Source organism: Dasypus novemcinctus, chromosome 11, assembly GCF_030445035.2.
Source record: "Dasypus novemcinctus isolate mDasNov1 chromosome 11, mDasNov1.1.hap2, whole genome shotgun sequence".
Classification (NCBI taxonomy): Eukaryota; Metazoa; Chordata; class Mammalia; order Cingulata; family Dasypodidae; genus Dasypus; species Dasypus novemcinctus.
Window position 1 is genome coordinate 22,517,380 of NC_080683.1, and position 27,439 is coordinate 22,544,818.

Below are 27,439 nucleotides of genomic sequence, written 5' to 3' on the forward strand. Positions count from 1 at the left end.
ATATGATTTAAAATGAGGCCAGCAGTAAGAAAGATTAAAACAATGTTAGTTCAAACTGTTTCAGTACAGAAGAGGGAAGCATAGTTGTAGGTAAACTGATGTCCTTATTGATGAGTAAAGTTTGGATCTTAGGTAAAATTAAAACCAAATGAAATTCAAGTAACAGCTACTGGAACAAAATAAGCTAAAGGATGTGGTTCAGTTGACATCTCCTTATCTACACAGCACAGTATAGGAGTTAATGGGTTATTTTATCTCAGTCGTACACAGACAGCTAGCTTTGCAGAGTAGTTCAACTGACTTGTGGCTGCATCCAAGGGCTTTTATTCGTTCCTTACAGTTAATGACTTCATCAGCATGGGGACAAGGGTTAGCTGAAATGAAATAATACTCATGTTGTAAAACATTTTCTCAAAACATCACAGTAATTGAAGAAAGAAACCATCTTCTTAAAGACACATACACAAATTTTTAAAGTGATAGCTAATTAAATGCAACTAGCATTAGTTTATTAAATCTGAGTGAAAAAAGTGGTGAATGGAATGAGGGAAGTTTTCAAAAGAAGACAAAATTCTAGTTGATATAGAACAGGTTTCCTTTGTCAGGATTGCTTTTGGTGGGAAAGAAGGGTGCATCAAAGCAGAATGGAGATGAATCATCTTTTATCAATTACACTGTCAATTTGAAAATATCAATGCTATAAGCAATGTAAAATAAAGCAATGAAACTTTTATTCACTCATTGTAAGCGATCCATTTATATAATGCTTTACTATTAAATGGTTAAAGCTTTCTTTTGGATTATAAAAGTAATATATGCTGAATATAAAAAAGAAGAAAAATTACATCTAAAATAAGTAAAAATCTCATATAATCCACCAAAGATGTCTCAATTAACAATGCAGTATATCTCCACCTGGCTCATGTATATACACATGCAGAAGTGCACACAAAATTCTCCTGTGATTTTTTAGATACCCACCATCTTTAAATTGTAGTAAAGACTATAAAAAAACTTATAAAAGCATTCTTTAGCCTGAGTTTCTCTAAATGTCAAAATCAATATATGGTATCTTTAAAATATGAAACCAAATATAATTTTTACTTGAATTTAGAATATGCACTATTACATCTGATAATTTTAACATTACATCTCTTCTCTTTCAATTACAAATTGTGATCATGGCATTAAGTTTAAAACAATTTAATAAATTTTATGCTTGCCTTTGTTTTATTTTTTATAACATCTTTCTCTGTTATAATGGTTAACTTCCTGGGTCAACTTGGATAAGTAATAGTGTCCACTTGTTTAGTCAAGCAAGCATTGGCCTTATGGTTACTGTGAGGGTATTTTGTATATGGGTTTACATACAATTAGTTTGTTTTGTTTATACAAAACACGCAAATACCTGGTCAGTGAAGGAAAATAAGCCTTCTGGGTTTCTAAGTAGGAGGACCCAGGGTATGTTTTTCCTGGGTTTGTTATTTCTCCACAGACTTAATGTAATTTTTCTTAATAAAGTTATCCCTTGGGATTAAGGAATTATGTTTGTGTGGATTGGTAGTAAAAGGAATTCTAAGAGAATTATCATGTAATTGGTTAATACCTCTCTGTAGCTTAGGTTTACTTAAGAAATGAAAGTGTGGGCTTTAAGTGGTCAGTGTGCATGTCAGCAAACATCTTCTGATATTTCAGAAAAAACATTGAAGAAGATGAATCATTCAGTAAGAAATTGCATGTCATGATAAATGTTCAAGTAAGCAGGGGAGTGGTGGAACAGTACACTGAGGATACCATAAGCTAAAAGCACAATACCTAATTTAGAGACTGCTTAATAAGGAAGTTCAGAAAGTTTTTATAGAACAGAAAAAATCTATATTTATAGTAACATATTATACCCAAAACTAAACCTTTGGGTAGGAGCCCAACTTTAAGACCTAGGCATCTGATTTCCATTGCAATGGATTAAATCAGTGGCCTTCTTTGGTCACTCTAGGTATAGAGGGACAAGTAAGGAGAAAAATTATTGCCCTTTCCTGTGGGAAGATTGGGGTGAACATTTTAGAAAAGTAAAATATTCTTAAGTGCTTGATTTAAAGGACACATAGCTCCCAGATCAACAATCAACTTTAAGCAAACTGAATTTGTACAACTTACTACAAAGTCCGTCTTCACAAGCATCTGGACAGTCTTCACATGGGAGTCCCATTTTATAAGGTTTAATTATTGTGTCAGGATCATTTCCCCTTAATGAAGAAAAAAGTATAATTGTTGAATAAAAATCCATGTTTGGAAAATGCATACACAATTTTCCTATTGTGTACAACCAATTTTAAAACAAATTGTGCAAATCCACTTGTGTGAAACCAGTAATAACCTTCAAGATGGGTGTGAGATTTCTAGACTTAAAATTATGATATTATTGTAAGAGAATTAAAATGATAATGTCTCCTTTTAGCATGCATAGCAAGTAACTGGAAATCACAGAATTTTATCAGGCAGTTAATTTGTCCCTCTGTCATGAACATTTGGGTAGTCCAGTTTGAACTGGAAGAAGGGCTCTAGAGTCATTTACGACAGGAGAGTATTCTTTATTTGTACCCAGAAGGACTTGGTAAACCATTACTAAAGTAGGCATGGTTCTTTACAATATTAACAGATCCAGGAACATATGTGGATAATATCGGATTCTTACCTAGTATCACTTTTAAAAGAAAGTAAATGTTCTGGTTAAAAAAATTCTATCTAATATTTGTCTTTTGGATATCTGAGCTTTTAAAAGTTTACTTACTAAACATCACAGAGATAGAGTTGGGAAGATAGGTTACCAGGAGACAGAAAAGGAGTGGAAACTGGTGAGCTGATGCTCAATCTGAGCAGAACCTATGATAAAGTGGAAAGGACTGGTTTGGCAGTGGATGGAGGTGATGGTGGTGGGGGATGTGAGTGGGGTTGACGGTGCTGGAGTGCGAGGGTGAGCAGGATTGGGGGTGTGTGTTGGATTATCCATGGAACTCGGGGGAGGACTGGAGGAAAGAACAGGTGAATTCTGTGGTTGAAACTACAATCGTAGGAATGTTCTTTTGGAAAATATGTCAGGAGAGGGTCAGTGGCGCAGGGGTGTTGGTGGTGGTGGGATGTGTGGAAAGGGTTTATATGGGGCAGGATTCTTGTCATAGGGTGGGTGGACACCCACATAATAAACAGTAAAATATTAAACTCCCATCCTGGGGAGTCCTTCTACATTCTCAAATAGAGGGGGCAAGAATCTCTCAAGTACATAGGCGGTGGATAATAAAAGAAAACAGACCAATATGTCAAGCCCTCAATTTTGATTCATATAAATATGAACGTTATTCTTGTAGGATTGAAAACATAGTGTAATAGCTATTGCCTAAGAGCTGAAAACCTCCTTGTTATTCAATTATGGCCTCTCTCTAAGCCTAACTCAACAAATAAACATACATATTGATGCTTTCTCCAGTAACCATCAATTGAGCCACCCAGGAAGGTTCATACTGTTACCCTTGTCTTATTTGATCTTGGTCCATATCCACAGTTGATTGGACAAGGGAGTACACCTGATGCTAACTGAAACAAATAGATTATTTTTAATAGGAATTGGGACATGACCTGAGATAGGTCTGTAACATGTAAATTTAATTTCTAAAGAGAAGACAAACATCAATATTTGGACAATAAAAACTAAGTACAGGGAAGAATACTTGACTTTTTTAGGTTATTGCCTTTGTGAGTCTCCACTTGAGTTCTAAAAATACTTCTATATTTATGAAATAAATATCCTTATTTCTTTGCTTAAGCTAGCTCAAGTTTGTTTCCTTTTAACTAATACCAATGGAGGATCATTGGAAGATAGCGAACTTTTGGTAAATAGTTGTGGATTTTTGCATTCTGGCAATGTGATATAGATTTATTTAGTAAAAATACGTTAGAAAGAAAAATATTAATAATTATATTTATATCTTCCATTTATTGAATTAATGACATTTTGACCCTAAAAATCTGACTCACTGAAATAAAACATTTATTTGAGTTATTTTTTAATAAGGTTTGAAAACTACATCATGTTTCTTATGTTTCTTTAGAGGAACATATTTCTAAAAACTGTGAGAAACCAAACAGTATAATACGTACTCATGACAATAGTGACAAATGTAGAAATAGTATTTTGTCCTTTGTCTGGAGCATAACGAAGCACTACACCCAATAAGATAAGAAGTGGCCCAAACAATCTGTAAAGATAGATGACTTTATTACAGATTTGCTATTTCACTAAATGCATGCAAAAACAGTATTGTTATCCGCAATGAAAAATAAACACGTTTACTTTTAGATTTGCTTTTAACAAGGCTTATAGGAAGTCATAGGAAAAGAAAGCTTTCCATTTGTCTAGATATACATACACACACTGCACACACACACATACACACACATCACAACTGGAACAAGGAGAAATCAGACTGAGAAAATCAGAATGACAGAGGAGAGTGACTTGATTAACATTTTCTCTTTTGCTTATTTTTCTCTGAGAATATGTTGAGGATCTGAACATAATTCTTATTTAAAAATTCCAGTATTCTTTTTCTCTGGGATATGAGAGCTGGATGGGATAGGGTGGCGTAGATAAAAGAAAAGGTAATAATCCTTTGGTGATGAATATGCCGATGTTCAAAAGGGGCTTGAATTTTGCCATGGACTGTACATGTCTGTGCATAGCACTCATTTCTCAGGTCATACTTACAGCATATTCAGGGAGGATTAAAACCCTGTGTCAACCTTCCTTGACTCAATCTTATGGAAACTAGACAATCTATTTATAAATTCTTACTAAGAAGAAACGTAAGTGATTTTATTTGACCTTAGTTCATTTTCTCCTTTTAGTTAAAGCTGTTTGGAAAATCAGGTAACATGAAGAAGGCTGCTTGGTGGTTATATAACAATCAAAGCCTGGAAAGAACTTCCCTTGTTGCTTTGTGGAACAGGCATCACGTAGAGTACTGAGCTTGACTTTCAAGGCAAAGTGACCCAGGCCCAAATTCCATCTCGACTACTTCCTGGCTGGGTGTTACTCAGAAGTTTGTTTTATGTCTCTACATAATATACTATCCTCTCTGTCAGAAGTGGATGGTGAAAGTTAGTATAAGATGTAAGTAGCTCTTTACCCCTACGTGAGCCTAGATAGTTTTCGTGTTACTCAGCTATTGCTGGAGACTATACCAAAGTTTCTCTTGATCAGAATGCTTTACTGTGCCCAATGCATGTTGCCCATAAGAGACCCTGATGAGCTTAGAATCTAGTGAACAAATAATTAGGAACATTTTGATGATAAATATTCAAGAAGACACACACACACACATATATTTTTCTTGGAACCTGAACTGGCATGGCATTACTCAAAGGTTGGGCTTAACTGGGACTATTGACCAGAGCATCTCTATGTAGTCCCTCCTTGTGGCTTGGAATCACTCTCACTGTGGTAATATCAGGTTCAGAATCCTTACATGACAGCTCAAGGCTCCGAAAGTGAGTTATCCAGTAAACAAGGCAGGAACTGCATGGCTTTTTGTAAACTAGCCTCAAAAATTACACAGCACTGCTTATGCTATATACTATTGGTTGAAGCTGTGACAAGCTTGCTCAGATCAAGGAGAGGACCAATGACCTCACCTCTCAAAGAATATACAGAACTCCTATTTTGCCTGTTCTTTCTATGTATTAATTGGTAGTAAGATTATTGCACTGAATTACTTTACTCATTCCTTTAACTCATATCCAAGAAAAAAATGAAGATGCTAATTTTTCATTGAGTCTTTAGACCCAAAAATAATTTCAGGAAAAAAATATTCTGTTTCATGAAATTGTTCTGTCTACATATTAACATATTTACACAGGGCACAGATGATTGGAGAGGTTGATATTTTCTATTGTTTAAAAATTTAAGTATATGAAGGCAAATTTCTTTGATTTTTGTTTCTTCATTTATGTTAGAAAAAGATGCAAGAAAATAAATTCTTTTTATGAGAAGTGTTAAAGTGTTTTATTTTCTACATGGGCTTGAGTGGGTTTGAAGGAGATGAATCAAGGTTATTTGAAGATGATGGACTTCAGTTATTACCTCACAGTGGTGGGGCCACTGCTGTTATTCAGAAATAATGGGTCTAGATAATTTTTAAAGAATTAGGAGGTAGGAATTGAAACCACAAATGTGTCAGGATTTTAGCTTACCAAATGATCATTTTATTTTTCCCTCTGATATTTTGATAAGGTAGATTGTATGAATAGATAGCCCAATGCTGAGTGGCTTATATGTTCTATGAGTCTATGCTTTTAAATGTTTTATCTTTGTCAGCTTCTAAAATCAGCATTAATCCAGCCATCCAAGGGTTTGCCGTTTAGTGTGGGAAACAGCCATGTAAACAAATAGTGGTGAGGCAGGACTTCTGGGAAGGCAGATTGAGGATCTCTGTAAATTCAACATAAAAGCAAAACATTGGAAAATTTGTCAACATCAACTTTTTCAGAACTGTGTATAATACCAAAGGCTTGTAACAATGAGAAGCATTTATTCAGGAAAAACTGCTGAACGACAATAAGAACAGCACCATTTGTGCCATTGTAAGTGACTACTCTCATCCATCTCTCCAGCTCCTCAGTGGTCTTGAAAACCAGCAGCCTCACAACTATATTGTCTGTGAAAACAAGCAACATTACAGCCACCACGGTGTAGAATAGGTTTGGAGCATCTCAATAAGTTTCATTTCCAGCTGTCTCAGCTTTCCTTGGAAAAACCCCACGTACAGAATTTTGTCGCCATTTGACCTCACTCACTGCTTGCTCTGTAGTGGAAGTATTTGTTGAAAATAGTCAGTAGCAATTGCTTAACATTGCAAATGCCTGGGGCTTCTATACCATTTGGAGCAGACAAGAGCCTGATAAATACTTAAAAGGGAGATCTGGAACAAGATGTCTATGATGGCGGTGGGGGGGGGGCCTTGAAAATTCTGAAGGATTCTATTTCTGGGATTTAGAAGGCTGCACACACAAATAGGACTGTGCACATGCTTCAGAAAGACCTGAAAAGAAAGTCAATGTTGAGTAGGATTTATTTTAAATAGGCATTATTTCAGATTTTGTAAAATATGTCAATGGACAAATCTGAGTTTGCAGCTTTGGAGATAATAGTTTTACAACTTTTTAAGTTTTTTCACATGTTGTATTTAAATCTCTCTCTTCTGGGATGAATTTTGTTAGTTTATAGTTTAGTGGAATATAAGCCATGGATTTAACCCATGTTCCACACTGCAGCCCGGTGCTTTTAAAAAACATGAATCAGATCATATCACTTTCCTGCTTAACTATCCAGTAACTTTCCACTATGTTTAAAATACAATGGAGGAAAGCAGCTGTGGCTCAACTAGTTGGGTGCTTGCCTTCCACATAGGAGGGTCTGGGTTCCGGTCCCAGTGCCTCCTAAAGAAGATGAGCAGACACCTGCCCCCCAGCAATGAGCTAGATGCCCACACCCCCTGCAACAAGCTAGACACCGCACCCAGCCTCAATGTGCTAGACCCCGCATCCTGCCACAACAAGCAGACACCTAAAACGAGCAGATGCTACAAGCCAGCAGAAGCTGCAGCCAGTGGAGACCGGTTGTGGCTCAGGCCCTTGGGCACTCACTTCCCATGTGGGAGGCCCAGGGTTGGGTTCCTGGTGCCTCCTGGAGAAGGCAAGCAAACTGAGCAGAACAATGAGAGAACTGGGGTGGGGGGAAGATAAATTGAAATAAATAAAGTAAAAAAATTGTAAACTTTTATAATAGCTAACAAGTCTCCACACTCCTTTCTGGTCTCATCTCCTACTTTATGATTTATTGTTTTCCACTGCCCCCTTCCCTATCACCAGTCTTTTTTCTGTTTCTGAACGCACCTAGATCTCAGACATTGGTTTTCAAATGTTATTTCCCACTAAAAAGAACCAGAACTCCTTGGAGAAGTCAGTGGCTTCTGTATGAAATAGGAATAATATAAAATGATCGTGAAAAATCTTGCCAAGTATAAGGCCAAGAAGTGCTCAAAACCTCATGGAATTATGGCCAAAAGGACATAGTAGCTGGCTTGAAAAGGCTTCACTGGCCAAATAGGGTATAATGTGAGCATGCACATGACACATTGAATTAAAACAACAACCATCCATGAGTCTGTGGTGATTCAGAAAAAGAATCAGAGAGTAAGAGTAAGGGGGAGAAAGGGAGAAAGGGAAGGAGAGAGTGCTAATAAATTTAGAATTATTTTTGTCATTTAAAAATTTTATAGATAGAATTTACAAATGAGATTGGTGTTTTATAATTTTGTGACTTCTGAAAAATGAAATGGGTAAAGAAGAGAACCAATACATGTCAAGCATTTTGTCTGTCATATATTAGAGGAATCACATTCCTTGGGTTTCCAAAGTATAAGAGGGATTCAGAGGCTCAAGTGTAAGTTTGCAATAAAGTGGTAAATTACAACTGTTCATACATTTATGACACACATAAGTCACTTAACCAATTTATATATTCACTAACACACAGGTTACCTGAGTATAATGGCTAGTTATTTCATCTTTTAAGAACCATATTCCATATACGAAGTGTTTAGACTCATTGTACCAGATCCCAATCACATCTGACCATGAGATAGGATAAGACGTCCATTGCAAATTTTCTCCACAAAAGCCATCTGAAAGGAAGAAAAGGGGCTGGATTACTCTGCAAATTTTGGAATATTGTACAAAGATCTTTGCCCCATTTTTATTGTATAAATGCTTCACTAGTCAGTTCATCACTCTAGTCTGAGGAGGTAAACTCAGTTGTTTCCCTGCTGGCAATCTTCTTTCTTATTAAAGAATTAGCATGTAGTATTCATGTTTGGTGCGATATTGACAGTAAGAGATGGTGTGCAAGCTTTGAAATCAGATCAGCTGACAGTTCAGTGTCTTCCACTTCCAAGTTGATGGACAACAGTGAAACAAAATCAGAGTAGCCTATGAGTTGGACAGGGCCCATACAGAAACATGCATCTTGCAGGGACCTTGAAATAAGTGTATGCTTATTGGGCCATCCATTTAGTGGTGTGGGCTCGTGATTGAGCATGATATTCAGGAGTGGACCTGCCTCTGCCTGGAGTATGCAGGACCCGTATTGCTAATTTATCACTATGAGCCCCCAAATTCTCTTACAGACTCACAACTTCACTACTCCATACTCCTCTTCCAATCCTTTCCCCTCATCTCCAGTTCTAACAGTAGACTGGTCATGTCTTCCAGTTCAGGGTTTGCCCCCAAAATGTTTTACATCAAATCTGGGTAGTCTTTCTTAACAATCATATCTGCCTGTGTCTTCCCAGTGTACTGTGTCTCTCTTCTCAAAACACCCACTCCTTTCTAAATTATCCACACAAAGAAAATTGATGGGGTTGAGGAAAACTGACTAAAATGTATTAATCTCTTGTCCTTAGTACATCAAACACCAGCCATGTCCAACTCAGGTTATAGAGTTTCTTCTCAATGGTAGGCAATATAAGTTTTCAATAACCAAGGCCAGGGAGTTTAGAAGAAGATGAATCTAATTTAGTTCAAAGTCCAAGGTAAGAACATTCTGATACAAGGGATTGTGGAGAGAAAAGAAAGAGCAAGAAAGCTAAATGTCAGAGGCTTTATTTGTTGCCCTAATTGTTTTCCCTCTGTCTCATTCAGTGCCAATCCTCAATGAGGGTGATGAGCTTTAAAATCATCTAGAAAGTTGTAGAGAATCCTAGGAAATTGGGACTACTGGTATGCTTCCCTGGGAGAATCAGTGGGAGCAACCTTACTCTGAGGAATGCCCTGCATTAGAGATTTTACATGGATAGTTCAAACTACTGGAATCTGTGCCTGTTGATACAGTGCTGGGATCTTTGAAGTTTCCAGGTGCCCCAGGAATGGTACACAAAGTTGCTAAGGGTGCTGCAGGATGAAAGAAAAGCAGAATGGAATCCAAAAGAACAGTATTTACCTGAAGAAACTAATTTCAAAAAGGATCTTTTAAAAATACTTTATTTCATTGAATCATATTTACTAGATTGCACTCAAATTTATTTCTTTTTGTATTTGTCTTTTTAAAATTTGGTTTTCTACACTATTTGGCAAATCAGACAAATGAGGAAGATTGGATCACCTCATGGAAAATTGACAATATTTTCTCTCTACTTTTCAGTGATTGTGAGTGATTTTGTGACCTGAGGAAGTTTGTCCTTGTTCGTGGTGCTGTGTCTTGCTGCTATTGCCCAACAGCTGCTTGTAAAAACATACACCCAATCCTCTAGACTCCTCTATTCAATGTTGCTTTCCAACGTTCTCTAACTGCTATTTTCTCGTTACATATATTTCAAGTGGCTAAATGATAGAGTGGAAAGGTCCTATCCTGCTTATATAAAACCAGTAAATTTAATATTAAAAAAAACTTGTCAAGGGATATAAAAGCACAAATTATGGAGAATTCTTTTTGGTAAGTGTTTTGGAGAATGACTAAAACAGCTTTGCTTCATCTAATTTGCCTTCTAAAAATTAATCTTCAACAAGGATATAGACTGCGACTAAGATGCCCAATAATCTGTAGATATGGAAGTTATGTTATTTTTATTATGCTGTCATAAAAATTAGAGAGCCTCGTAAATGTTATTTGTGTCACTTGCTTAGAAAGTTCTAATGGCTTTTCTGGAAACTGTAAGTGAACCGTCTAGTGTATACGATCATCGTATTTCCATGATAGGGACTCATTTTTGAGCACCTAAAATTCTTCTTGTGGGCAGCTACATAGACTTGCATAGAACTCACTTCTTAGCTGTATTAGTGCTCAAAGGCTTGTGGGTAGCTTAGATAAATACATAGAATGGAAACTAACTAGCAGTCTAACTCCCTACCAGTAGTCTCAGTGCATTACTCAATTCTTCTATAACACTGAAAGCTTTGAAACTTTTCTCTCTGGTGGATATAACCTGGAACCTGAAAAATTTAATATCCAGATTTAAGGAAGAAATAATAATAGAACAGTCTGCAAGTCACTGTAATGTGTGGGATAAATGCAAGACTGGATGACTTAACTCACGCTTGTCAGGCTACTTAATCCCTAGGAATATTTGAGTACAAAGGTGAGTTACCTACTTGGTATTCGTCTCTCGAGTGCATTGCTCTCTGTTGGATCACACTGTCTTACCAAATTTTTGGCATTTAGTGCAGCATGTTTACTCCAATTCTACAGTGAAAGAGTAAAAGTCAAATACATTGTCATATTAACATTACCATGTTAAGATTCTAGTTTATTGTTTTCAAAACTCCAAGGCGGAAACGGACTTGGCCCAGCAATTAGGGCGTCCGTCTACCACATGGGAGGTCCGTGGTTCAAACCCCAGGCCTCCTTGACCCGTGTGGAGCTGGCCCATGCGCAGTGCTGATGCGCTCGAGGAGTGCCCTGCCATGCAGGGGTGTCCCCCGCGTAGGGGAGCCCCACGCGCAAGGAGTGCGCCCTGTAAGGAGAGCCACCCAGCACGAAAGAAAGTGCAGCCTGCCCAGTAATGACGCAACCCACACTTCCTGTGCCACTGATGACAACAGAAGCAGACAAAGAAACAAGAAGCAGCAAATAGACACAGAGAACAGACAACCGGGGGAGGGGGGAATTAAATAAATAAATAAATCTAAAAAAAAAAAAACTCCAAGGCAAGCGCAATCCTCATTTGTGTAAACTGAACATTTAAATAGTGATATTAATTTTAAATATTCTGTATGGAAGAGGAAGACAAATATTCCAATTTAATGTATTAGCCCTTGAATTCACAAAATCAGAATTTGATAATGAGGTTCAGATATAGTTTCTCTTAGATGTAATAGAGTTTTAAAAAAAATGGTTTGAATGAAACAGACCACAGTTAAAAATCCATCCCGGTCGTTTATTATCAGGTGGGACCTATACTTCACACCCAAAAGTTCATTAAAAATTTTACCATGATAATCCATGCCATATCACTACTATATATTAAATCTTACTATATGGTCAATAAATAAGTGCTATCTATGATTAGAGGCAAGTACAATATTAGCTTCTCAATTTAAAATTGTGGATAAAAAAATAATAGTGAGTACCACGTAACCACATACCAGTATCTGTTACTAATTCTGTATATAATTTCCCTCAGTTTATCCTCACAGCAGCACTACAAAATAGACACTACTATTATCCCAATTTGCAAATGAGAAACTGAGGCACAAAGATATTGAACAATTTTTCAAGATCACACACCAATAAGTGGCAAAAACATAATTTGAAACCAGTTGGTCTGGCTCCAGAGTATGTATACTTAACTTTCAATGTGTGTCAGTTGTGCTGAGTTGAAACTTTTTTATCAGGCACATCTAAACAATAGTTATTCTCTAACTAAGGTCAAAGGAAGAACTTCTTTATCAGAAGATAGGGGACTGTGTGACAAATAATTTCCCTAATCTCGTTCTCTCATTCTCTAAATCCACTGAAAGGACTGCCACTGTATCTGCATATAACACATTACCAGCAACAGTTGTGGAATTTTTTTGTTCCACAGGCTTTTATATAAATCACTTCTTGTGGGCAGCTGTATAGACTGCCGTAGAACTTCAGAAGAACATACTTTTTAGATGACATCCCTAGATTTTCAGTATTTGTGGTGCAAAAGAAATTTAACTATTACAGTATATGTCTATGCTGCCATCTTATGGTAGTTTCCCCAAATTACCCTTCACATTGATGCATTTACTAAGCATGAGATGAATCTGTCATTTATAAGCAGAAGCATTCCAATTCCAAAATAACTCATTAGCTTGGCATGGAGTAAAAAGATGTTTTCACAGTTTCTGATTGATTCATGCCCTAAAAATGCATTTTAGCCCTAATTAAGTCTAACCGAAATACTGACAGAACACATCCTGTTGGGCTCAGTATATTCCTGCAGTGGGAATATCATTGCACTCCTTGGTAAATAAAACTTGCCTAGTATGACCAGTTACTAAATTCTTAGAAAGGATTGGAATTTATCTGGTGAAATCATGGCTAGCTCCTTATAGTAGATCCTGTAATGCACTACCCAGGTCCCTGTCTGGAGTGATAGACTTATATCCCCAGCAACTGAGAGCCCTGCCCCCAGACAGCGCTTCCTGTCTGCCCTCTCAAGAATTGCCCCATCCATGGGCATACTTCCTTCCCCAGAGAAGTCCCTACCCAGGAGCTGGTAGATGTGGGAAGTATATATGCCAGACCACTTTTCTTCAACGTGGATATATTCAGGACCATTGCAGCCATATAGCTTCCCCGGGATTCTGTGCCCTATTCTGCTTCTCTTCCTACCTCCACAGGTAGACATAAAGCTGGAGATCATTCCTCAAGACATACTCTGTATGCTAATCTCCATCTCAGTCTGTTTATTGGGGCAACCTACTTGCAATACTCATTATTCCCAGTTTGGAATTCAAGGAACCTACCCAGGACATTACTTTTTTTTTTCTTTTTATATACGTATTTTTATTGAAGTATATCATTCATACAAGAACAAGCATAACCAATAAGTGTGTAGTAAAATACTGTGAGTTTACAAAATAAACATAGATAACATCATACAGGGGTCTCATAGATCGCCCCTCCATCAACACTTTGCATTGCTGTGAAACATTTGTTACAAACTATGCAAGAGCATCTTCAAAATATTACTACCAACTATAGTCCTTATTTACATTTGGTGTATTTTCCCCCCAACCCACACTATTTTAAAATATATATATATATATTTTTGTTACAGATGTTGTGGGAAAAAAATCATACACATATGTAGATTGCCCACACAACATCCACCATGGTGGAACATTTGTTACAGATTATGAGATAATTTCATCAGACATTATCACTAATGGTCCATAGCATACATTTGGCCCACTTTTTCCATACACCTCCCTCATCAACACACTTCAGCTTTGGCATTGATGCAAGAATACTATAGTATTGGTGTTAACCACAATCTCTAGGTAACACCAGTTGTAGTTTTCCCATGCTCCTCCATGTTCCCATTACCCTGCAATAGTGATGTACATCTGCTCTAGCTCACAGAAGGTCTCTCTTGCATTTTTACCCTTAACCACTATCCTCATCCACCTCTGGGTTCACTGTTATTCAGTCCCTTGATTATTCTTTAGTTTTCTTTCTATTGACATTTACTCCCCCAGACTACAGTTTTCAGCCACAATCCCATTTATAAACCAGGTGCTACTCACTATAATGTGTTAACATCAATCCTATCCATTTCCACACTTTTACAGTCAAGTTAATTAAAACTTCTACATACATTAAGCATCAGTAGTTCTTCTCAACCCTCCTCTTACCTCCTAATAACCTATATTCTAGGTCTTAATTCCATGTGTTTATTATTTGTATTTAGTTCATATTAATGAGACTGTATTAATCAGCCAAAGGGGTGCTGATGCAAAATACCAGAAATCTCCTGGGCATTATAGAGGGTATTTATTTTGGGTAGGAGCATACAGACACCAGGCCATAAAGCATAAGTTACTTCCCTCACCAGTCTATTTGGAGCAAGTTGGCTGCCGACGTCTGTGAGAGTTCAGGCTTCCTAGGTTCCTACATTCCTGGGGCTTTCTTTCCTCTGGGTTCAAGGTTCCTTTCTTCCTGGGGCTGGCTTCTCTTTCCTCTGTGAGCTTACTTCCTAGGTCTTCAGCATCAAAATCCAACAGAGAAACTCCAGCATCAGAAATCGTAAACTCTGTTCTTCACCATGTCTTTTACCTGTGAATCCCCTTCCCTTGGTGGGAGGGGACTCAATGCCTTAATCATAACTCAGTCATGCCCAGGAACAGATCAGATATCAAGCATAATCCAATATTTCTTTTTGTAATTCATCAATAATATCAAACTGCTACAGAGACTATGCAATATTTGTCCATACTTTGCTTAGTATAATGTCATCAAGGCTGATCCACGTTATCACATGTGTCCCAATTTCATTTCTTCTTCCTGTAGCATAGTATCCCATTATATGTGTGTACCACATCTTGTTTATCCATTCAATGGTGGATGGACATTTGGGTTGGTTCCATCTTTTGGCAATTATGAATAACGCCGCTATGAACATCGGTGTGCAGATGTCTGTTTGTGTCATAGTTTTTAGTTCTTCTGGATATATTCCTAGTATAGAAATTGCTGGGTCAGATGGCAGTTCTATATTTAGCTTCTTGAGGAACCACCAAACTGTATTCCACAGAGACTGCACAATGGTACACTCCCACCAACAGTGAAGGAGTGTTCCTATTTCTCCACATCCTCTTACTGTTGTTGGTTTTTAAAATAATGGCCATTCTATGTGGTGTTAGATGATATCTCATTGTTGCTTTAATTTGCATTTCCCTAATAGCTAGTGATACAGAACATTTCTTCATGTGCTTTTTGGCCATTTGCATTTCCTCTTTGGAGAAATGTCTATTTAAATCTTTTGCCCATTTTTTAATTGGATTGCTTGCTCTTTTACTGTTGAGTTGTATGATCTCTTTATATAGAATGGAAATCAAACTCTTATCTGATAAGTGGTTTCCAAATATTATTGTCTATCGACTGTGCTGCCTTTTCATCTTCTTGATGAAGTCCTTTGAATCACAGAAATGTTTAAGTTTGAGGAGGTCCTATTTATCCCTGTTTTCTTTCATTGCTCGTGCTTTGGTGTAAGGTTTAAGAATCCACCACCTACCACCAGGTCTTGAAAATGTTTCCCTACATTTTCTTCTAGGAGCTTTATTGTACTTCCCTTTATATGTAGGTCTTTGATCCATTTTGAGTTAATTTTTGTATAAGGTGTGAGGTAGGGGTCTTCTTTCTTTCTTTTGGCTATGGCTATCCTGTTCCGCCAACACCATTTGTTGAATAAACTGTTCTGCCCCAACTGGGAGGGCTTGACAGGCTTGTCAAAAATCACTTGGCCATAGATGTGAGGGTCTGTTTCTGAACCATCAATTCATTTCCATTGGTCTATGTGTCTATCTTTATGCCAATATGAGGCTGTTTTTACCACTGTAACTAGGTAATATGATTTAAAGTCTGAAAGTGAGAGTTTTCTAACTTCACTTTTCATTTTTAAGATGTTTCTGGCTCTTTGGGGCCTCTTACCCTTCCAGATAAATTTGAAAATTGTGTTTTCCATTTGATTAAAAGATGCTTTTTAAAGAAGATTTTTTATTGGGATTGCATTGAATCTGTATTCAGTTTGGATAGAATTGATTTCTTAGTGATATTTAGTCTTCCAATCCAAGAGCATGGAATGTTCTTCCAATTATTTAGGTCTTTTTTGATTTCTTTTAGTGATGCATTATAGTTTTCTGAATACAAGTGCTTTGCATCCTCGGTTAATTTTATTCCTAACTATTTGATTCTTTTAGTTGCTTTCTAAAATGGAAATTTTTTCCTGACTTCCTCCTCAGATTGTGCATTATTACTGTATAGAAACACCACTGATTTTTATGTATTCTCTTGTATCCTGACATTCTCCTGAAATCATTTATTAGCTCTAGCAGTGTTGTTGTAGATTTTTTGGGACTCTCTGGATATACAATCATATCATCTGTGAAAAGTGAAAGTTTTAATTCCTCCTCTCCAATTTGGATGCCTTTTATTTCTTTTTCTTGCCTGATAGCTCTAGCTAGAACTGCTGGCACTATATTGAACGACAGTGGTGACAATGGGTATTCTTGTCTTGTCCCTGATCTCAATGGGAAAACTTCCAGTCTTTCACCATTGAGTACAGTGTTAGCTGTGGGTTTTTCATACATGGCCTTATCATATTGAGAAAGTTTCCTTCAATTCCTATTTTTTTGTAGTATTTTTATCAGGAAAGGATGCTGTATTTTGTCAAATGCCTTTCTGCATTAATTGATAAGACCATGTAATTTTTCTTCTTTGATTTATTAATGTGGTGTATTATGATGATTGATTTTCTTGTGTTGGACCAGTCTTGCTTGCCTGCTATAAAACCCACTTGATCATGATGGATAATTCTTTTAATGTGTTGTTGGATTCAATTCACAAGTATTTTATTGAGGATTTTTGCATTTGTATTCATTAGAGAAATGGGTCTGTAATTTTCTTTTTTTCATAATATCATTATCTGGCTTTGGCATTAGGGTGATATTGGCTTCATAGAATGAGTTTGGTAGTATTCCTTCTTGTCCAATTTTTTGGAAGAGCTTGAGTAAGATTGGTATTAACTCTTCTTTGAATGCTTGGTAGAACTCACCTGTGAAACTCTCTCATCCTGGGCTTTTCATTTTGGGTTGCTCTTTGATGACTATTTCAATCTCTTTACTTGTGATTGGTTTGTTGAGGTCCTCTATTTCTTCTAGTGTTAGTGTAGGTTGTTTATACATTCCTGGGAATTTTTCCATTTCATCTACATCGTCTGGTTTTTTATCATAAAGTTACTCATAGTATCCTCTTATGATCTCCCTTATTTCTCTGGGGTCAGTAGTAAGGTTCCCTTTTTCATTTTTTGTTTCATTTATTTGCATCTTCTCTCTTTATTTCTTAGTCAGTCTAGATAAGGGTTTGTCAGTTTTTTAAAAATCTTCTTGAAGAACCAACTTTTGGTTTTGTAAATTTTCTCTATTTTTTTGTTGTTCTCAGTTTCATTTATTTCTGTTCTGATCTCTGTTATTTCTTTCCTTCTGCTTGCTTTAGGATTAGTTTGCTCCTCTTTTTCTAATTCCTCCAGCTTTGCAGTTAGGTAATTGATTTTAGTTCTTTCTCCTTTTTTAATGTCAGGGCTATAAATTTTCCTTTCAACACTGCTTTTGTGGCATCCCATAGGTCTGATATGTTGTATTCTCATTGTCATTTGTCTTGAGATACTTATTGATTTCTCTTGAAATTTCTCTTTGACCCACTGATATTTAAGAGTGTGTTGTTTAATCTCCATGTATATGTGAATTTTTCCCTTTTTTGCCACTTATTGATTTCCAACTTTATTCCCTTATGATCAGAGAAAGCACTTTGTATAATTTCAATTCTGTTGAATTTATTGAGATCTTCTTTTTGACCCAACATATGGTCTATCCTGGAGAAAGATTCATGAGCACTTGAAAAGAATATATAGCCTGATGTTTGGGGTGCAATGTTCTGTATATGTCTATTAGGTTTAGTCCATTTATCATATTGTTCAAGCTCTCTGTTTCTTTATTGATTTTCTGCCCAGATTTCTGTCCAATGCTGAGAGTGATGTATTGAAGTCTCCAACTATTATTGTAGAGATGTCTATTTTTTTCCTTCAGTTTTGCCAGTGTTTGCCTCATGTATCTTGGAGCATCCTGGTTAGGTGCATATATATTTATGATTGTTATTTCTTCCTGGTGAATCACCCCTTTTATTAACATATAAAGTTCTTCCTTGTCTCTAACAAAAATTTTGTGTTTAAAACCTATATCATATGATATAAGTATAGCTTCACCGGCTTTTTTTGATTACTGCATGTGTGGAATATCTTTTTCCAACCTTTCACTTTCAATTTATTTGTATCCTTGGGTCTAAGGTGAGTCTTGCAGACAATATATAGATGGTTTGTATTTTCTTATCCATTCTGCCAATCTGTGTCTTTTGATTGGTGAGTTAATCCATTAACATTCAATGTTATTACTGTAAAGGCAGTTCTTATTTCATCCATTTTGATCTTTGCATTTTATCTGCATTTTATTTTTGACACTTTTAGTTACTGTTACTGATACAGTTGTCATTTCTAGACTCTCTTACAGACCTCTTTCTACTGTCTTTTCTTTTCAGGCTGTAACAGTCCCTTTAGTATTTCATGCAAAGCTGGTCTTTTTGTTATAAACTCTCTCAGTTCCTGTTTTTTTGTGACTATTCTAATCTCACCCTCATTTTTAAAAGATAATCTTCCTGGGCATAAAATTCTTGGCTGGCAGTTTTTCTCCTGCAGTATCTTAAATATATCATACTACTGCCTTCTTGTCTCCATGGTTTTTGATGAGAAATCCACAATTAATCTTATTGGGTACCCCTTATATGTTATGCATTGCCTTTCTCTTGCTGCTCTCAGAATACTCTCTTTGTCTTTGGCATTTGACATTTTGATTAGTATGTGTCTTAGAGTTGGTCTATTTGGATTTATTCAGATAGGAGTAGGTTGTGCTTTTTGGACATGGATATCTATGACCTTCACTAGAGTTGGGAAAATTTCCACCATTATTTCTTCAAATATTCCTTCTGCCACCTTTCCTTCTCTTCTCCTTCTGGGACACCCATGGCACATATGTTTGCACATTTCTTGCAGTTATTTACTTCCCTGAGACCCTGTTCAATTTTTTCCATTCTTTTCTTCATCTGTTCTTTTGCATGTTTTACTTTCAGAGGCCATGTCTTTGAGTTCACTGTTCCTTTCTTCTGCTTCCTCCAATCTGTTGTTATATTCTTCCAGTGTGTTTTTAATTTATTTCTTATACCTTTCATTCTCATAAGGTCTGCTATTCTTCTATGCATGCTTGCAAATTCTTCTTTGTGCTCATATAGTGTCTTGTTAATATCCTTAATCCCTTTAGTCATTTCATTCAATTTATTAAGGAGATTTGTTTGAACATCTAAGATTAGTTGTCTCAAGCCCTTTATGTCTTCTGCAGGCTTATCTTGTTCTTTTAACTGGGCCATGTCTTACTGTTTCTTGGTATGGAATGTAATTTTTTGTTGATTTTCTGCATCTGGCTTGCTAGATGTATTTATTCTGGGTGCAGTTTCTCCCTTTAGTTTAGGGATTTCTTGTCTTTTCTCCCTTGCTGGTTGTGCAGTAGGAGCCAAGGATGTAGTTGCTGTTGTAAGCTATGGAGGCTGAAGCTGCCCACATTGCCCCAGGAATTGATGAAGCTTCTCCCACCTTTCTCCTCTGTTAGGAGTAGGGACTGAGCTGCAGGTGTGTATAATAATCCAAATTGGGCACAATAAGACTTTCTGTAGTTGCCCAGAGACACTGATGAAGTTTCATACTCCTTCCTCCCCTACCTTAGGCAGGAATCAAGCTATAGCTGTGGTCAGCAATCTATGCTGTGTGGGTCCAAAATGACCACAGCTGCTTCAGTAAACTGATGTAGCACCAGACCCTATCCCTGCCAGGAGTGGGAATGGACTCTCTGGAGTGCTCAACAATCTAATCTCTGTGGGTCAAATATGCCTGCAGTTGCCCTGAGAGTCTAAGGGAGTACTGTCCCTTCTGCCCTTTAGGGGGTGGGAATGGAAACACCAATGCTCAAAACTTCAGTCCTGTAGGCCAAAAATACCTGCTATTGCCTGGAGAGGCTGAGGAAGCACCAATCCTCTCCTATTATATTGGGTGGTGGGGGTGGTTCTATGGGCATGCCACAGGTCAGTCCCTTTAGGCTGGGAATACCTGCCATTGCCTGGAGAGGCTGTGGAAACACCAGCCCCTTCTTTCCTATTGGGGGGTGAGGGTGAGTCCACAAGTACCCATCAATCCAGGCTGTGTGGGCCAAAAGCACCTGCAGTTACCCCAAGAGGCTGGGCAAACACAGTCCATTTCTTAATCTATTGGGGATGGAGATGGAGCCACAGGTACCCAATGGTCAGGCTTGTGCAGGCCAAAACTTCCTGAAGTTGCTCTGAGAGGTTGAGGGAACACCAGCCCCCTCCTATCCTATGGGGGGACAGAGGTGGAGATTAGCTCAAAAGTACTCAACAAACCTGTTTGTGTGGGCTGAAAACTTCTGCCATTGCCTGAAAGGCCAAGGATACCCAGCTTCTCTCTTATTCTCCTGGGGTGCAGGGATGCAGCCACAGGTGTCCAACTATTTAGCCTGTGCCAGCTGAGAGTACTTGCAGTTGCTTGGAGACCCTGGTCCCACCAGCTACCTCTCTGCTGGAGGTGGTGTTGGAGCCTAGGCTGGGGCTGCAGTTAGATCTTGGTGGAAAGAAGCCCATCTCTAAATTCACTGGATTTCAGTCAGCCAGGCTTCCCCTCATGCCAGGGGCAGAGTCAAAATGGCAGCTACCAGACTCTTTCTTTCTTAGACAGGCACATACCCTAGCTCTCTCTAGGATTATACTTTAGCCAGCCAAGTCCACTAATTAATATCTGAGGTCAGTGGACAACTGTCTGTTCCTCCACTGTTTATGGGAAATGGAACTTCTAACTTCAGCCATGGAATAGCTCCTGAGCAGCTTGTACCCCTAGAGTAGGATGGGCACCAACCTCTGTGGCATGGCTTGCAGCTTCCCAGAGAGGTGGTGCAAGTCCTTCCAGCTTCCTCCCTGCAGGAGGTGAGACTGTGGTTTAAGCTAGACCTGCAATCCAACCTCGGTGGAAAGAAGCCGGTCCTTACAAACACTATGATTTTCTGTCAGCACTGCTTCTCCTTGTGCCTGGAGTAGAGTCAAAATGGTGGACACCAGCTTCCCTCTGACCTGGACAGGCTCAAAGTCTAGTTGTTCTTAGGATTCTACTTTAACCTGCCGAATCCACTAATCAGTAGCTGAAGTCTGTGCCACACTGTATTTTCCTCCTGGTTTTTTTTTTTTTTTTAGAGAAATGGAGATTCCAAATCCAACCATAGAATAGCTCTTGAGGTGGCTTGTGCACCCCAGGCACCAACCTCTGTGCTGTGGAGTGCTCTACTCATGAATCTTCTGTGCAGATGGGCAGTCTCCTCCTTCCACACTCTCAAGGATGTTGCAGGATACTCCTCTGGTCTCCTGGGTCCTCCAAACAGGTGCTTTAGGTAGCTCTGGGTGACGACCAACTGCCCTGTATCATGAGCTGACTCCAGAAGCTCCTTATTCTGCCACCATCTTGGCTTCCCCCCAGGACATTACTTTTTATTAACATTGCTAAGAGACTCCTTTTTCGTGTGATGCATTCATGATTAAGATCAAGAAGTAAGTATTCACTGATGTTGCACCAAATCCAAGCTATTCATTCTGGCTTTAACAATTAGTTCTGTTTAATCAGGTGCTAACTTTATGAACAGATATTTTTATTTTCTTTTCTGGAAAATCTCTGCCTGGCATGTGTGTTTGGTTCTTTAGTCCTACTGTTCCTTAATTTAGAATTTGCTGCTGCTAATTCTATCAATTCCTCTTTATACATGTCCTAAACAAGGTTTAGGGAGCAGCTCATCTCTCATATTTCCTTTGACATTTTACTCAGTTTTACTGGTAAGCTTAATTTATCATGTTGTTGATCTTTCATACAGCCATACCATAACACTTGAATATATCTATGCTTATATTATTTTCTAATGTTTTCCTTGTTTTCTCCTTAACTCTCCAATTATGCCTTTGTAATCAGAGGTCATGTTTTCCATTTATTCTGTCACCTCTTTAGCATCTGGGTCCACTTATTTCCTCATCTGAAAACTAAAGGGTTTGGTCTCTGTGTGCCCTGAGTAAGTGGTTAAGAGTAGGATCCCTGCAACTGCCCTCCTTGCATTTGAATCTGGGCTCAAGCACTTAATAACTTTGGATCAGCTACCTAATTTCCTTGTGGGTCAGTTTCATCATCTTAAAATGGAGATGGTAGTCTCACCTACTTCACAGGATTATTGGGAGAATTAAATGAATTCTCCCATTAGAAGAGTGCCTACCAATAGTAAGCACCAGCTGCATGGTAGCAACAACATTCACAACATACAAATGCTTATGATAGCTGTTGATTTTAATTCTTTTATTCAAATATTTTGGGTTCTATGATGACCAACTAGTAAAATTTCAATATAATTTTTCTCTTCACCTGCTTCCTGTCCTACCTCACTTTTATGAGAAAGTTGTGAGTTAGAATTTCCCTCCAGGGCCTGCACTACTTCTACCTCTGACTGCCTTAGACCAGTCCAAAGTTTAAGAAACCAGGGTGAAGTTGCCCAGAAACCTGAGTGATACTGCTGTGAGATGATAAATCTGAGGCTGATAAGTCTGTTAAGATTGGGACTTAAATAAATATGTTTTGTGGCATAGCACCTAGTTTGCTCGCACATCAGGGTTCCAGCAGAAAGACAATTTCTTTCTCCTTTTATGAGATGTAAGGGAACTGGGAGAGATAGATCTGCCAATGTTTGTTTACCTGATAACATACCTTGCTTAGAATCAGAGCAGTGTCTTAGCATCTGGACTACTGCCCAATGAAGGCAGCTATGAAGTGTATTACATGGTTTACTAATCAAAGTGTGCTATATTGCGGAACAGCATCAGCATCATCTGGGAAGTTATTAGAAATGAAAACCCTTGGGCTCCATTCTAAGCCTTCTGAATCATGATCTCTGAGGGTAGGAACGAGGAACTTGTGCTTTATGAAGTTTTCCAGGTGATTGTTAAACACACTAAAGTTTGAGAAGCACTGCCATAGGGCACCTTAAGAATAAAGCTAGGTGGCAGACTTGGCCCAGTGGTTAGGGCGTCTGTCTACCACATGGAAGGTCTGTGGTTCAAACCCTGGGCCTCCTTGACCCATGTGGTGCTGGCCTATGCGAGTGCTGATGTGCGCAAGGAGTGCCCTGCCATGCAGGGGTGTCCCCGGCATAGGGGAGCCCCACGTGCAAGGAGTGCGCCCTGTAAGGAGAGCCACCCAGTGCGAAAGAAAGTTCAGCCTGCCCAGGAATGGTGCTGCATACATGGAGAGCTGACACAACAAGATGACACAACAAAAAGAAACACAGATTCCCGTGCCGCTGACAACAACAGAAGCGGACAAAGAAGACGCAGCAAATAGACACAGGGAACAGACAACCGGGGTGGGGAGAGGGGGAGGGGAGAGAAATAAATAAATAAATAAATCTTTAAAAAAAAAAAAAGAATGAAGCTAACATGCCTCACCCTGTAGCATGCCCGCAACCCATATCTAATGAAGCTAACATGCCTCACCCTGTAGCATGCCATCAACCTATATCTAGAATTGTGAACTTATCTCATTTCTAGTTTTCCTGTTTTCTTACCAAAAAAAAAAAAAAAAAAGGAAGCTGGACTACCTGTGTCAGAATTTGGCTCTGTCATTAACTGTATGGTCTTGTAAAAAGTTTCTTACCATCTCTGTGCCTCAGTTTCTTCTTCTTCTATACCATGGATTTGTTTGTGAAGACCAAGCAAGTTAGTCTATTGAGAGTGCTTAGAATTTAAAAAGAACTCAGTTAAAGGCATTATTACTATTGCCACCATCACTGTAGCTCTTGTTTAATTAATCTTACCATCTTCAGCATGTTGCTGGCTTGTGGAATTACTTTTCTCCTGAAGCTATTATGGGCAGAAACGATTTCTTCTTGGACTTTTGCTGATTCAGTGAAGAGTGCCTCATATGAGATTCTGTTTAGCTGTGCCTGTTATGAGAAGTTACTCATTAGTCTTATTTCCTTTAAACAGAATTCATCATGTAAAACATATTATTTGTGGACCTATAGATAATATACTTTTGTAGTTTAAAAAGAATAAGTATTCATATGCAGTATCTTTGCATTGATGTTACCTCACTATATTAGTTTCCTTTTCTCCAGTGCAGGTTTTGAGAATTTCTGAATATCAGCCTGGCATTGTAACACTAATTATATAATAGTACACTGGATATTTGTGATTAAGATTTTCTAATTTATGATTTGTACTTTTGGCCCTTTTGAAGCATCCATTATTGGGAAATACCAACTACAGAAGGAGATGTCTTGATATTGTACTTTTATTGGCTGATTTCCCTTCCTTGGTTTATTCCCTGCTCCACTCCAAGTGTTTCCTTACCCTTCCAAATAAATCACTTGCTCATGTATCCTCTGTCTAAAGGTATGTGTCTGGAAGAAGCTGTTATAGTTTCCTAGGCTGCTCAAGCAAATATCATGATATGGTTTGGCATAAACAATAGGAATTTATTCACTTATGGTTTTGAGGCTGGGAAAATGTTCAAATTAAGGCATCACCAAAGTGATGCTTTCTCCTAGAAGACTGGTATTTTGGAGCTGTCAAGTGGTGATTTTTGGTTCTTACTTTGTAATATGCAAGGAACATTGTGGTGTCTCTTGTTCTCTTCTCCTCCCCCAGGCTCTGTTGTAATTTCAACTTCTGACAGCTACCACTGTGACTTTCTTTTTATTCTCTGTCTGAATTTCAATTTCTTATAAAGGACTCCAGCAATAGGATTAAGATCCATCTTGAATGAGGTGGGTCACACCTAAACTGAAGTAGTCTCATAAAAACTCCTACTTACAATGGGTTCACACCTACAGGAATGGATTAAATTTCAGAACATGTTTTTCTGGGTGTATATACAACTTCAAACCACCACAGAAGCCAAACTAAGCAATTCACTTTTGAGAACAAAGCTTCCAGAGTGTCATCAGCTCAGAATCTACATCTTTGCCCTATTCATTAACTTCTATAAGGAGTAGCTTCCTTGTGTGTGTATGTGCATGAGTGTGCTAGAATATGTAAGATACCACATATACTACAATACTTTAAAAATGTGGCACATACTTTTGTGGCAAATACAGTATAATCTGAGTGGTATTTATTCCTTTTTCAACTGCCACAACTTTCTCAACCTTTCAGCACAGTTTCTAAATGAATAGGATTCCTTAGCATATTGGCTCAAATATAGAAGTTGTTATCATCACATATTTTATATGGATAGTTTTAGGTTATGGGATAAGGGCATAGATATTGAATCCAGGAGACCCCTCAAGTGATTGTCCACTGTGGATATCATTTTCTCTGTTGTATACACATATAATGACATTTCCTTCTCAGACTGTAGGTAGCTCTGGTCTAGACTAGTTGGAGACCCCTTGCCATTTCAAATTGAATCTCAGAACATTTAACTCTATCACCTTCTCTCGCAACATCACTTTCTTTCATTCATAGAAAATGGCTCTCCTGAAATAAATTCATTCTGTTCACCACAATTTCTGCAGTCAACTTGAGAAACTTTAACACTCACATGGATGACTCCAACGTTCTCATATCTCAGGTGCTTAAACTTGTCTTCTTTTAGTACTTCATCTTTTTTAGCTTTCCATTCAAGTAATCACATCCTGAAACTTGTAATCAGCCCCAAATACTGTACTTCCAAAATCACTAAGTCAAGCATGTCCCTGCCTGACCAAGATCTTCTTTTCTTCCAGGTTGTGAATGTCACACACTCTGATTGCTCTGCAACATAATCTAGTCCTCTAGTTCCTTGTTTCTTTTCTATATTCCTTCTCTTGTTTTTGCTTTATTTCTTACCCATGTTCTGCCATTTCAACAACTCTCTCTCTCTTTTTTTTAAAGATTTATTTATTTATTTAATTCCCCCCTCCCCCTCCGGTTGTCTGTTCTCTGTGTCTATTTGCTGCGTCTTGTTTCTTTGTCCGCTTCTGTTGTCAGCCGCACGGGAAGTGTGGGTGGCGCCATTCCTGGGCAGGCTGCACTTTCTTTCGCATTGGGCGGCTCTCCTTACGGGGCACACTCCTTGTGCGTGGCGCTCCCCTACGTGGGGGACACCCCTGCGTGGCAGGGCACTCCTTGCGCGCATCAGCACTGCACATGGGCCAGCCCCACACAGGTCAAGGAGGCCCGGGGTTTGAGCCGCGGACCTCCCATGTGGTAGACGGACACCCCAACCACCGGGCCAAGTCCGTTTCCCTCAACAACTCTCTTGATAAAACACTGAGTCTTTTGTAAGCCCCAACCCCATCTAGAAACACCTTATCTAGGAACACCCAAACTTTAGATGGGACCAACAAATCCCCTGTCCACACTAAGCCACCTGAGAATTGCCAGAAATCACAAAGGGACAAATATGGACATCTTCCAAAATTAGGATGACATATCAATTGGGCCCCTATTTGGCTCATCAATTCTACTCATTTATCTTGTTAACTTATTCTCACTTTCTCCATATTACAGAACTTGTTTGCCCTCTCCCACTCCCATCTATGTTTCCTCAATAGATCATGAAATTTCCTGCTTTCCTGAGTAAAAAGGAGGTATCAGATGGCAACTGTCTTAACTTTTCTTGAACAATCTGTGTCTATCACTATTCTTTCCTTCTTCCCTTCTGTGATATTAGAGAACTGGGCATTCCTTTTAAGGCTCATTGCTTTACCACTTTACCTGCATTACTTACTCTATTATCTTCCAACTTCCCTGAAAATCACATTCTTTTTTTTTTCCATTTTGTTTATCTTCAACTGCTCTCTCTTTTTGGCCCTTCCCAATGGCATTTAATCATTTATTTGTGTTCAAGTTGCTCATATCGTAAAAAATAAAACCAAAACCAAAACCAAAAATTCTCTATTACCCCACTTTCCCATCCAACTACTCATTGCTCTCTCTCTCTACTTTCCTTCCTTGTCAAAATACCTA

The 27,439-nt window shown here is 38.2% G+C and overlaps 1 protein-coding gene and 1 long non-coding RNA gene across 5 annotated transcripts in view; one reads left to right on the plus strand and one right to left on the minus strand.

Moving 5' to 3' along the window:
* Window positions 1-27,439, plus strand: part of LOC139439987 (uncharacterized) — a 388,427-nt gene that overhangs the window by 101,719 nt on the left and 259,269 nt on the right. The window lies entirely within an intron of this gene.
* Window positions 247-27,193, minus strand: CRISP1 (cysteine rich secretory protein 1). The gene is made up of 7 exons (XM_071218700.1): window positions 27,188-27,193; window positions 24,301-24,429; window positions 11,200-11,290; window positions 8,596-8,738; window positions 4,156-4,253; window positions 2,158-2,246; window positions 247-374 (listed from the first exon to the last, which is right to left on the minus strand). The coding sequence occupies exons 1-7, from the start codon at window positions 27,191-27,193 to the stop codon at window positions 247-249; spliced, it is 684 nt and encodes a 227-aa protein (XP_071074801.1).

Bases quoted from the DNA above. Each gene is read 5' to 3' on its own strand.
- CRISP1 (XM_071218700.1), bottom strand. The intron at 4,254-8,595 runs GTAACCTGTGTG...CTATCTTTACAG, and splicing joins TAACTAGCCATTATACTCAG to ATTGTTTGGGCCACTTCTTA. The intron at 375-2,157 runs GTAAGTTGTACA...ATTTCATTTCAG, and splicing joins TTGTGAAGACGGACTTTGTA to CTAACCCTTGTCCCCATGCT.